The 13,062-nt window shown below is 46.6% G+C and overlaps 1 protein-coding gene across 4 annotated transcripts in view; it reads right to left on the reverse strand.

Moving 5' to 3' along the window:
* Positions 1 to 9,464: 9,464 nt before the first annotated feature.
* NF2 (NF2, moesin-ezrin-radixin like (MERLIN) tumor suppressor) overlaps positions 9,465 to 13,062 on the reverse strand; it is a 103,348-nt gene continuing 99,750 nt past the window's right edge. For all 4 annotated transcript variants that reach the window (XM_028711254.2, XM_028711256.2, XM_028711255.2 and 1 more), the window contains one exon: positions 9,465 to 9,786. In XM_028711254.2, the coding sequence (XP_028567087.1) occupies positions 9,736 to 9,786 (51 nt within the window). In that variant the 3' untranslated portion in view covers positions 9,465 to 9,735. The remainder of the gene's footprint in view (positions 9,787 to 13,062) is intronic.

The raw sequence follows: 13,062 nt of genomic DNA on the forward strand, positions 1-13,062 counted from the left end.
TGAGAAGATGGCTGTACTGCACTTAGTTGTGCTCTGGCTTGGCTTCGTGTATAGGGGCGAGCTGTGGTTTTGTGGCCTGTGCCAGCCAGATCTGTGTAGGGATTGCAGGGGGGTGCAGCATCCGGAGGTGCCACCATGGTTTGGCTACTGGATGGTGTCTGTAATTTATCTGTGGAGAGGGTCTGGGTTTGGGTCTGGTGTGGTTGATTGGTGATGGCGTTCTGTGTGCCTCTGGATCTGGTGTCAGTTTTTGTGGGGAGGGCTAATTTCCAGATGTCTGGCAAGCGGGATGTGTCGTCACGCTTGTTCATGTTGTGAGGGTGTTTCTCTATCTCGATGGCTTCCATGATTATTCTCTTGTGGTGATGTTCCATGTTAGAGAGCAATTTGGAATCTGCAAAATTAATTTCGTGTCCTGTTTCTTTCATGTGTTGGAAAAGAGAGGAAGTTTTTTCTTCTTTTTTGACGGCATTCTTGTGTTCTGCGATACGTACATTTATTCGTCTGTTTGTTTGTCCAATGTATGTGGCTGGGCAGACTTTGCAGGGTATTTCATAGACCCCTTGGTTTTCCAACTGGATTTTATCCTTGGGGTTTCTGAGGATATTGGCTATTTTTTGGTTGGCGCAAAAGGCTGTTTTGATATTGTGTTTATGGAGGATTTTGCTAATTTTATCTGTAGTGCCCTTGATATAAGGAAGGAGGGCCATGCCATTGTTTTCTTCTGTGTCTTGGTTTTTGGGGGGTGTTTCTTTTTGGATTAGCTTCGTAACCCTGTTTTGCTGGTATCCATTGGCAATTAACACATTTGAGAGATTCTGTAACTCAGTTGTCAAGTGGTCTTTGTCAGCCAGGCGTTTGGTTCTGGAGATGAGAGTCTTGGCTACGGAGTTTATTTGTGCAGGGTGGTGGTGTGATTGTGCATGTAAGTAGCGGTTGGTGTGTGTTTTTTTCCGGTAGATAGTGTGTCCTAGGGAGCCATCAGGTTTTTTGTAGATTAGGATATATATATATATATATATATGAAGTAAATCAAACAAATTAATACAATAATCATAACAGAAGTACAAAACAGAACAGAACAGAAGTACATAAACACAGCACAGTATGACTTAATAGTAGGTTGGTGAAGTATTTATTACCATCAGGAAAGCCAATTTTGCACGTTGCACTGTGCAAAGGGAGTTCTGTGTGCCTGTAATTGTTGTATATACGATAAAATCCCACCAAACAGGGTAAAATTTTTTGGGGCCCACCAAAACTTTAATTTTATGCAATTAAACTGTAATTTTATGAGGATTTGCTTCCAGCTAATGCAAAACTCCTTATACCAATGCAAAAGTTGCAAACAAACAAGCGAACAACTGGCCTGGCAGAGCTGGATTTGCATGACATGCTTCTCCAACCACCCCCCCACCCCCACCTGCTTGCTCCCCTTTTCTCCCTTGAAGCAGGCAGAGCTTTTCGACTGACACAGCTCGGCATCCCTTAAGCACCAGAGCATTTCGCGACAGGGAATATCCAGGGATCATATTATCTGGCAGCGAGACGCAGCTGCCTTTGGCGCACAAAGGGGGCAGGCATCTGACAGGCAAAACAAGATTACATAAGTATTCAGGGCAAGGAACGAGGAGCAGGAGCGTTTGAGGAAGGGCTGGGAGAGAGGGAGATAATGAAGCAAAAGTGGGAGGGGGGGATGCCAGGGAAAGCACAGGATGGAGAAAGAGAGAAACTCCTGGCGAGGGCTGTGTGGCAGTAGAGGCCGAAGTGGGAGCAGCATTGAAGGGAGACATCACCTTTGTAGAATAGGCTTGCTTCGACACCGACTTACAGACACCCTCTCTATCACCCTCGTACCTACGGGATCGCCTCTCCTATGCCCCACGGAGAGCCTCAAGGTCCATAAATAGCAACACCCTAGTGGCCCCGGGCCCTAAGGAAGTTAGATTGGCTTCAACCAGACCCAGGGCCTTTTCAACTCTGGCTCCGGTCTGGTGGAACGCTCTGCCTCATGAGACCAGGGCCCTGCAGGATCTGATTTCTTTCCACGGGGCCTGTAAGACAGAGTTGTTCTGCCTGGCCTTTGGCTTAGAGCCAATTTGATTCCCTCCCCCTCTTTCTTTTTCCTTTTTCCTTTCTCCTCCTGTGATTAGGCTGCATTTTAATATTTTAATGTTTCAATATTTTGTTGTATTTTAATCTTGTTTTTAGGTTGTATTCATTCAACTTGTTTTTATTATTGCTTGTTAGCCGCCCTGAGCCCAGCCTTAGCTGGGGAGGGCAGGGTACAAATAAAAATTATTATTATTATTATTATTATTATTATTCTCACCCAGGCAAGCAAGAGGCATTGGCACAAGTTCATGGGCACATTTGACTCCTAGGCCTAAGGTCCCCCACCTATGAGAGCGTAAGAAGAGCCTGTTGGACCAGACCAATGGCCCATCCTACTCATCAGCCTACTCATCATCCTGCTCTCACCCTGGCCAACCAGATGCCTGTGGGATACCCCCAGGCAGGGACCAAGCACAAGAGCACTCTTCCCTCCTGTGGTTTAGCCATTGATAGCCTTATCTTCTGTGAATGGGTCCAATTCTCTCTTTAAAGCCATCCATGCCAGTGGCTGTGGCGTTTGCCCTCCTAGGTGACATCATGCTGGGTCATAAGGAAAGGGTTAAATGAGTGTGAAGTGATTGGCAAATGGGAACCCAAGGGGAGGAGTTAGAGTTAGTGTTGTTGAGAAGTCAGTCTTAGAGAAGGGAGAGTGAGATAAGGATTTGCTGGACAAATAATTTGAACTAGAAAACAAAAAGGGGAGGTATGAGGAGGTCAGGGAAATATGTTATTGAAAAATAAGTTGTGAACTTTATGTGTTTTTAATATTTTTTTTTCTTTTTACGTTTTTCTTTTTGCTTGTATCAAATTGAAAACTTTAATAAACATCTTATAAAAAAAATTAGAGAAGGGAGAGTGAGGATACATCTGTGGGTTGGGATAGTTTGATGTGAGTGGGTGAGAGAATCTGTTAGGAGGAGTCAGATAGACAGTTGGTATAATCAGTTAGTAGGTAATAGGAAGGTATAGGTCAGTAGAGAAACTAAGATTAAGAAACTGACAATAAAAATTATCTGAAACCACAAACTTGTTAAGGCTTATAAAATAAACTTGTTTTATTTGGTTTAATGTTAACAACTGTCTGGACTCCGTCTGTACCTGAGAGAAACGGGTTGGTGGCAGCGGGGAAGCATTCACAGTGGTGGCACAGGGATCAATAGACCGTCAAACGTCCGGGGACCCTGTGTGATCACTACAGTGGCCCTCACTGCCTCTTCTGTAGCTCAACTTCTTGTAGCCAAGTAAGATTGTCTTCCATGAACACGGTCTTAAGAGTGAGTCCGTAAGGGACTACAGAGGCAAATTCTGGATCCTCACAACCTTCCACAGTGGGGACATAGGTTTCCAGGAGGAGTTGGAGTGGGTTTGCCAAACGTTGCCTTCCTCTTAGCACGTTTCTCCTTTTTGCCGTGAGTTGGTGCTTCTTCAAAGTCCATGACATCTTTGGTAAAGGCTGTTCTCCAATTGGAGCACTCGCAGGCTAGTGTTTCCCAGTTCTCAGTGCTCATGTTAATTTTTTTAGATTTGCCTTGAGAGCATCTTTAAACCTCTTTTGTTGTCCACTGGTATTCCGCTTTCCATTCTTGAGTTGGGGATAGAGTAGTTGCTTTGGAAGAGGATGATCAGGCATCCGGACAACATGACCAGTCCAGTGGAGTTGATATTGAAGAATCATTGCTTTGACACTGGTGAAGCTGAAGATTCAGAACACACGAAAGGAAGACTTTCTTCAGACAGTGCATAGTTGAGCTACGATTTTCTGAAAACCTGAAAATCATGGCTCAGCTATGCACTGTGTGAAGAAAAGACTTCATTTTGTCTGTTCTGAATCTTCAGCTTCACTGGATTTCCATGAATTCTAGTGGAGAAAGGGAGAAAAACTTTGCTCTCTCTACCCTCTCCATATGCATAATATTACACAGTTCTATCGTGTGACCTCTTACTCAACTTTTCTCTAAACTAAAAGGTCCCAAATGTTGCATACTTTCCTCTCCAGGGCATGAGAACTTTATTCAGACATTATTGAAGACTCTAGCTGTGCCACTGCATTAGTTTCTGCTGCAGAGTGAAATCCCAATGCACCATTTGATATGCATTTAAGTCCCAGCCTAGATAATGGATCTTTGATATTTCAAGGGAGAATTACACCTGCGACATGGCTTTGTAAGTCACCGATTTTATTAACACTGAAGCAACCCTTCTATGTCACCGCAGTCGTTAAAACTCACAAAGACGAGTTCTTTTCTCACCCTTTGTGGATAATCATTGTTCCTGGAATGCAACTTGAGAAGATGATTCTGCTATTGTTCTACACTGGAACAGAATGTATTTGAATCCACATGCATTGTGTTTTACATTCTTTAATGGTTTAATACAGAATTTGCTGCCATTTATTAATTGTTGTTTTTTGAATGTTGGTAGGCATCTAGAGGGCACAAGATTGGTGAAGGCAGAGAGATGGGCGTAGGAATGTGGTATAAAAGCTTTAAAAAGAAAAACATTAAAAGGTGATCCCATGTTACAGGTTGTAGATGCTCACATGCAATACTTCCTCATCTTTTTACTAACCTATAAGAACATAAGAAGCTGCTGGATCAGGCCAATGGCCCATCTAGTCCAGCATCCTGTTCTCAGAGTGGCCAACCAGGTGCCCCAATGGGAAGCCCACAAGCAGATGCCCATTAATTTCAATGGGTTTACTCTTGAGTAGGGCTAATATGGGCTCCAACCCTAGATGATGATGGTGATTTGGGTGCCTATCTCCCCTTTTATGGATTCTGATCGTGATGGTTGGCAGTACTCCATCACAGAAGTTGTGTCTTGCATTAATGTTTATCCATTTAGCAATCAAAACTTAAACTTAAAAAACCTGTATTTTAAAAGCTGAATTTCTGACTTCCAATTGTTCAGCTTATAGCTAGGCCTCCCCTCCCCAGACCCTCCACCAATTAAGGTTGCTAAAGTGAAGAAAGGTGTGTATGTTGGGGGATAACCAGGAATATTTTTGTGAGAAAGGAATTGGAAGGTATCATCATCATCTCACCCTTCAGGCTAGGGCCCCAGGGCTGGTTATATGACAATATTAGAGACAACTTTAAAACAACTTACAATCACAAAATAAGGTGGGTCCTTAAAATATACACCTCAAGTGTCAAGGGACAGGGCGAAGAGGTGGGTCTTCAGCATTCGCCAGAAGCTGTATAAGGTGCCAGGCACAGCTCTGTGGGGAGGGAGTTCCACAGCTTAGGGGCCACCACAGAGAAGGTCCTTTCCCAGGCCACCACCTTCCCCCACCGCTGGGGACAGAGGAACAACAAAGGAGGGCCCTCCCCTGTCAATCTCGGAGCCCAAGAGGGTCTTTAGGGAAGGAGGTCTTTCAGATACTCAAGTAAATTCTTGGCCTGAGATGCACCCAGAGATAGTCCTTTTCCAAGTATGTTCACCGGTTTTTCTAAGCCCTTGTTTTGCGCTCACCTCTGGCTGATGGCCATCCAGTTTCGGGGGGTGGGGATGGGAATCAAAACAGATCCTGCACGCTTGAAGCCCACCCACCCATGTTTGAGAACAAACGACAAGAACTGCCGCCCACGGCGGATCTCTCCAAGTACTTGGAACTTTTATTAAAACCCAAAATGAGAAACAAATCAATTCTGCAGAGTATATAACAATCCATGGGAATAGAAAATAGGGTCTGTCCATATCAAGACCCCCCTTAAGGAAACAACACAATTTGGGGGGGGATGCGTCAGATATCTGAATTTCAGATATACATTTTCAATATTCAGTACAAACTTCTTTTTTGTAAAAAATAATAGTATCAAGAGAGAAACACTCCCATCTGCGAAAACAAGTCAGGGCTGGGGGAAAGGTTGTTGCACCAAACTCTGGGTTGAACATCTGGGCTAGATGCATGTCTGGGATCCAGTGACAGAGGCCCTAGGGATCAAATGTGTCTGAAGGCTGGGCTCTCACACCTTAATTTAAGGGCAAGGAATGACTGGCCCTCTAGTTGTTGTTGACCTCTAATTCCCAGAAGCCACCATGATCTAATGGCCAGGGGTGATGACTTCAACAACATCTGGAAGGCTACAGGTTCCCATTACCTACCTCCAGACAGAGACCATGCTGAGGGTCAGATACTGTTTCGTATTTCAGGCAGCAAATCTGTCTCCACCATCTCACATGCCCTCCTTGCTTTTTATTCCACGGTTGCCCAATTTGCAGTACAGGAGCCAAATGCAACAAGAGAGGTTGGGCGACGCTTGGGTGAACGAGAGAACTAACCAGAGGGAGTGGCACCCACACCACCCACTCCAAAATACAAAGATACCCACATGCCTTAAAAAGAAAAAGTTGGGAAGCCCTGGATAGCCAATGCAGGAAATGCAACTTCGACTCACGTGTGGTTAAGGCCACCAAACCCAGGCCTGGTTCTAGGGCCTGACTTGCCCGCTTCCAAAAAGTGTTTACGGAGATGCGATGCGGAGAAGACCCAGCTTAAAATGCTGTGCCACCGATGCAGGGTGGGCACAGGCCATATCTTTAAGTCTGGGACGCGGTCTTTTGAGCAGTGAAGTCAAGAAGAGCCCTGCTGGATCAGGCCAGTGGCCCATCTAGTCCAGCATCCTGTTCTCTCGGGGGTCAACTGGATGCCCCTGGGAAACTCAGAAAGCAGAATCTGAGTGCAGGATCAGTCTCTCCTCCTGTGGCTTTCAGCAAGTGGGATTCAGAAGCATTACTGCCCCCAGAGCAAAGCCATCGTGGCTAGAAGACAATGGCAGCCCTCTATTGATAGTGGAGGGTGGATCAGGAGGACTCTGGCAACAGTGGGAACCAGAGAGCTCTGCAGATCTGGCCCAGTTCCTAATAGATGAACACTGCTGGAGTAACACCCAAGGCAACCGTCTAAGGCAGTCTTTCTCAACTTGTAGGTCCCCAGATGTTGTTGAACTACAACTCCCATCACCCCTAGCTAGCAAGGCCAGAGCTCAGGGATGATGGGAGTTGTAGTCCAACAACGTCTGGGGACCCACAGGTTGAGAACTGCTGGTCTAAGGAAACAAAGCCCTATTTTACTGCAAGTGCCGTGGCTCTCTCAAGGATTCAGATAAATGCACAGTAAAACGATTTGGGCCTCTGCCCACGTGAAGTGAGGATGCACACCAGCATTTCAAAAAACACACGAGTTTGCTCTTTAAAAAGCTAAAAAGTGACTTTAAAATGGCTTTGACAATCTAAGCCAAAACATGGTTTGCCATTACCGGCAAAAGACAGAGAAAGCCTGGCTGCTGGATCAGGCCAATGGCCCATCTACTCCAGCACCCTGTTCTCACAGTGGCCAACCAGATGCTCCAATGGGAAGCCCACAAGCAGGATCTGAGCACAACAGCAACTGTCTGCACTTGTGATTCCCAGTTACTGGCATTCAGAAGCATACGGCCTCCAACAGTGGAGGCGGAACCCAGCCATCATAGATAGTGGCCAGTGAGAGACATATCCTCCAAGAATTTGTCTAGTCCTAAACTTTCATCAGGTGTTTTATTTCTCTTACTCGCCTGGCAAAGCAAGAGTCTCTCTTTTCAGCTGTCCAGGAACTCCAGCTGTTTACATCCGATTTTGAGTGATGCAAGGCAGAATCAGTTGGTGTTTTACGGATCCTGAACAGGACATCACCCAATGCACCTTTAATCTGGCATCTTTCAAACAAGATGGCCAGGTTCAGACTGACTGGGCCTTTCTCACTGTGCTGCTACTAGTAACCCCAGAAACAACCCTTTGCTTATAAGCTCAGCCTCCCCCTGGCCCCTCTACTCCTCCTGTTTTCGAACTTGTACGAATCCATTGCTTCGACCGATCAGAAAACAAGGAAAGGCGAGACAAGGTGAGCCTACAGGCATGGTGGCCATGTTGGAAGTGGGAAACTAAAGCAACTGGGGTTTTATGTTTATTTTGGTAACAGCACCACTTTGAGAGTGATAGAAACTCCACCTTTAAAATGGCAGCCCCCTTTAGTCATTGCATCCCTTGATAGCAGCACAAAAAGGAGATCAACGGGACCAGGGGGCAGCGCAAAGGCTTGGAAGCTAGAAAATTCATCTGAGGCTTTTGAGCGAGAGAGATCGTCTCTCACTGAGGTATTGCAGTACACAAAGAGTTGCGGGTTTCTTTTTTAAAGGACCGAAGATCAGAATGCAAGAAGCTGAGAAGGAAAAGGATTTGTGTGTGAGTGAGAGGGAGAGTAGTTTAGTGTATGCATGTTGCTCCCTGACAGTCATCCCACAGGAGTGAATGCTGGGTGTTTTTTTGCAAAGCTACACGTATTTTCTCAGGCATGAAGCCACTGCAGTCTAGTACTCAATTTAACTTTAAAAAGCAAAAAAGGAGTCTTTACAAAGAGGCGCCTGCCCTGTCAGTTAAGAATTCAAAATCTCATGGTGGATTAGCATGGGTTGGGGGCAGGACATCTTGCAGGGCTCAAATGGCGGAGGGGCTCCGTTGTTCTGCATCTGAAGGTCCTGCATCTTCCACAGCACCTTGGGGTGGGGCTTCTGGGCCCCCAAATTCCCCATACTTCTCCCTCCCCATCCCTGACGCTATCACAGTTCTTAGGAGAAGCACATTTTTGCACAAAAAACCCCACCCCAAATCCCATGATTAAAATGATTTGAAACAAAGTGCAAAAACAAAATACAAAAGCCTGGGTCAAGATGGCATGGGGGAAGGACTGTAGTTCAGTTTTTGGAGCATCTGCCTTTGCTGGGAGAGACCCCCTGCCCCAAATCCTGGAGAGACGCTGCCAATTGGTGTGGACACTACTGAGCTAAGTGGACCTGACTCAGCAGAAGGCAGCTTCCTTCAGAGCCCACCCAACTACTGTCTGCCAGCTTGGTTCAGAAGGAAGGAAAGAGCTTGACGTCTAAGAGAGGCTCCCTGATTATCCTTCCATTTGGTTCAGAATGTAGGGAGCTAAGTTGAAGTCACTTGTTGCACAAGGGGGAACGAATATGCAGCACCCACGATGCCCGCACAACGGATCGCGCAACAAGAACCGGCTGTTGCGCCAGGATCGGCTGTTCCCCAACAAGCTTACTCCCGTGCAACTGTTGCACCAGATCCCTTTGTCGTGCAAGCTTTAAACTCTGCCACCCACGAGCACATGGGGTCTTGCGCTAGCAGACAGAGCATTCTAGATGGTAAAGGCTCCTTGATGGGAGCTTCAGGAAAGAGCCGCCTTTCTCGTCCGCAGGAGGGAGCGGCGTTGTGTCCCTACAGAGAGGTGGGAAGCAAAAAGGGGTCTCATGCTGGTGCCGCATCTACCCCGTCTTGGGAGCACGTTAATACAAGTCACAATCAATACAAACACTTTTTTTAAAAAAGGAAGAAGAAGCTAAATGGTATATCACAGTCGTGTGTTATACAAAGATTATTAAAAACCAAAAAAACTACAAAGTACGAAGCAGGGGAGCGTCACGTCAAACTCTTCGAAAACGCGTGAAGAGGGGGTCACAGTTCAGGGGGCAGCCGGGAAGGAGGGATTCGTGGCCGGCTATGGCTGAGTCCTTAAACGGAGGGTCCGCATCAGTCGAGCGCTGGCTCAGGAGCAAAGAACCGGCTCGCTTACTAGAGCTCCTCGAAGAAGGCCACACGGGACTTTGTGCTCTGCAAGGTGAGCTGGGGGAGAGAAAAACAAAACACACAGGAATGTAATAAAAGAGGGTGCTGGCTTCCTGCTCTGCTGGGAAAACTGCCTTAAGGCATAGCTGTCAACTTACAGATTTGAAAATAAGGGTCCAGCAGCCTCGAAAATAAGGGATCAGCAGCCAAAATAAGGGATTTTAGTCAACCAGCAGCTAAACAAAGCCTCAAGCGGTGGTTCCCACAGCACAGCAACCCGGCAAAGGGGATGCAGCAAGGAAAACCACTGTCACTCTCTGCTGGGAAGCGCTGAGCAAAGGCGAGTCCCCAGGCAAGGTGGCCGATTTGATCGGCACAAAGCATGCAAGCTCCACCCCCAGTCGTTCTTAGACTCCTTACTGGGTGAGCAACGCAGCCAAGCAACACAGTTGGAGCCTCCCTCCTCCCTGGCCGGCAGGGAGGGAGGGAGAGCGAGCTGCCTTCTGCCAGAATGAGACGTGTCTGAGCCTGCTAGAGCACATGAAAATGTTCCTCGGCTAACCCAGTACCTTATTTTCTGCAGTCGAGACCCAAATGCCTCCAGCTACTACATGAGTAGACCCCTGAGGGGGATGGCTCTTTCCCAGCTTGGCAACTGATGTTCCGATATACTGCTTCTTTTCATGGAGGTTTTGCTGAGACATCCAGGCAGATCTCAGCACCTCCTACTCCACAAATGCTGCCAATTAGCTACCAGACGGTGCTGGCTTTGGTGTATAGAGTCCTACTGGGACCAGGCTATCTGAAAAGGCATCTCACCCCTTATATACCCCATCAATTGCAGAGTTCTGCAGGAAAGGGCCTCCCCAGATGCCATCTTCTCATGAGGTCCAGTCTATACGATGTAGGTGTCAGGCCTTTTTTGTGGAGGCCCCTACACTTAACTCTCTCTCCCCAACCCCTTTAAATCTTACATAGGCAATGTCTTTTTGGTGCCTACTGAAGACCTGGAATAAGACAACATGATTTGATGAAATTAATCACGTAGGTTACATAATTTCGCCAGAGTCGGTAGCAAGATGGATACTGTAGCTTTGGGGCAGAAGACGAACTGCGGCAGAATAGAAACAGCATTGCACGTGACAAATGCGGCGCAGAATAGAAAACAACGCACCTTCTTCCCTCCCTGCCTCCCGCAGCCATATTAAGGATCAGTGGTGCACCAGAAACTTGTAGCATTTCAGGAAAAGCAGATGCTGCACAGGAAGCCAAGATTCCCAGGAACGCTGCAGCTGTGAAGCTTAAGCAGGTGTGCATGGATGAATGGGAACAAAATCTAACATATGCCAGGCTTCAAAAAAAGAGAGTGCATACAACTGGTCCTTACAGTGCCCAAAGAGGAGGCAGGAAAGGCATGTGGGAAATTTCTGATGGAACTGCTGAAGCTGCTGGCAGCAGTCATTGCCTCTCAACCTCACAGGGTTGTTATGTGGATTAAATGAGGATCTGGGAGAACCAAGTTCAAATTGCCGCTTGGCCATATGACGTCCACTGGGTGACCTTGGACCAGCCACTGCCTCTCTCTGCCTAATCTACCTCACAGGGTTGTTGTGGGGATTAAATGAGGAGGGGGGAAGAACCATGTGTGCCTTCAGCTCTTTGGAGAAAAAGGTGAAATAGAAATGCAATTACCATATTTTTTGTTCTATAAGACTCACTTTTTCCCTCCTAAAAAGGGGAAGTGTGTGTGCGTCTTATGGAGTGAATGCAGGTTGCGCAGCTATCCCAGAAGCCAGAACAGCAAGAGGGATCACTGCTTTCGCTGTGCAGTGATCCCTCTTGCTGTTCTGGCTTCTGAGATTCAGAATATTTTTTTTCTTGTTTTCCTCCTCCAAAAACTAGGTGCGTCTTATGGTCTGGTGCGTCTTATAGAGCGAAAAATACGGTATCTATCTAACAATAATTTGCATGGATTGATAAGAATTATTCGTGCAGGCACATCCAACTCCCAAGAGACTGCAATCTACTCACAGTATTAAAAAACTGGCGGTGATCTACCCATTGACAATGTTGTTGAGCTTTTTTTAGGAAGCCAAAGCTGTTGAGCTTTTTTTTTTTTTTTTTTTTTTTGCTTTTTTTTGGGGTGATAACAATTCTCAGGGAGTCCAAAGATCGACCAGGTGCACCCCGCAATCGACCACTAGATCGCGATTGATCTGTTGGTGTAAATGTACCTGTGATGAGGATGGGGGGCTTTAATATGTTATATATTTGTTATTACATATAAAAACCCTACAGAAATGATCCATATACCCTCATCCACATATAGCCAGGTGCCGCAGGGGGGGAGACGGCCCTATTAGAAAAGAGTAGAGTTATGCCCAGAAGCCCACCTCCCCACATTAAAGTTGAGTAAGTTTGAGAAAAGCCAAGCCATATGATAGTGTCAGGATGCTGTCAGCGGTTCCCGGCTGGTTGCCCAGTAAAGTATAAAGACAAGGGAAAGTTTCTTACCATCCTTTTTTATTTCAATCTTTAAAGAGAGAGGCTATAGAATGCAGCCTCTTGGATAATGGTGTTGTCCCGAGTGAATCTCCACCCTCCCTCTCTCCCACTTCCTCATTCGTCATTCTCATCATCTCCTCTACGGGTGCTGCAACGTGCCCTCTGTCTTTGAGCTCTTTGCTCTCCTACTTTTAAAGCTCGCCGGGTTCTGGGAGAGGGAGGGTCTGGAATGCTTTCTAATGACAATGTGTCAGCTGGGTGTTGTTGTTCTGGCTCTCCCATGATTTCCCAACTTTCCCCCTCATTTGCCTCTGAGCTGCGACCTCCCTCAAACCCCTGTTCTAAATCTATACTGTCATCTTCTTCCTCCTCCTTGGAAGGGTCAAGAAGGGGAGGCGGTCTCCACCATTCCTCCTCTGCCCAGTCCCTGACAGATAGCAATCTTCAAAAATCTGAAGGGCAGTCCCATTGACGATGGAGCATTCTGCAGTTCCAGCAAGCAGGGCTTGGACCAACAGATTCTAATGACAAGAAAGGAAATTCCAACTAAACATTAGGAAGAGCTCCCTGGTTGTGAGAGCTGTTCAGCAGCATAAGAGACTTTCTTAGAAGGTGGTGGACTTCCCTTCGTTGGAGCTGCTTAAAGCAGAGGTTGGGTGGCCACCTGTCAGTGATTCTTTAGCAGCGATTCCTGCATTGCAGGGGGCTGAGCAAGATAACCCTCAGGGGTTCCTTCCAGCTCCACAACTCTATGATTCTACAAGCAATGTTCCGCGCTCACTTCCCCACTGGGCCAGCCATCAGATGTACTCGTCTCCGCTGCGCTTT

The sequence above is a fragment of the Podarcis muralis genome, chromosome 16 (assembly GCF_964188315.1).
Source record: "Podarcis muralis chromosome 16, rPodMur119.hap1.1, whole genome shotgun sequence".
Classification (NCBI taxonomy): domain Eukaryota; kingdom Metazoa; phylum Chordata; class Lepidosauria; order Squamata; family Lacertidae; genus Podarcis; species Podarcis muralis.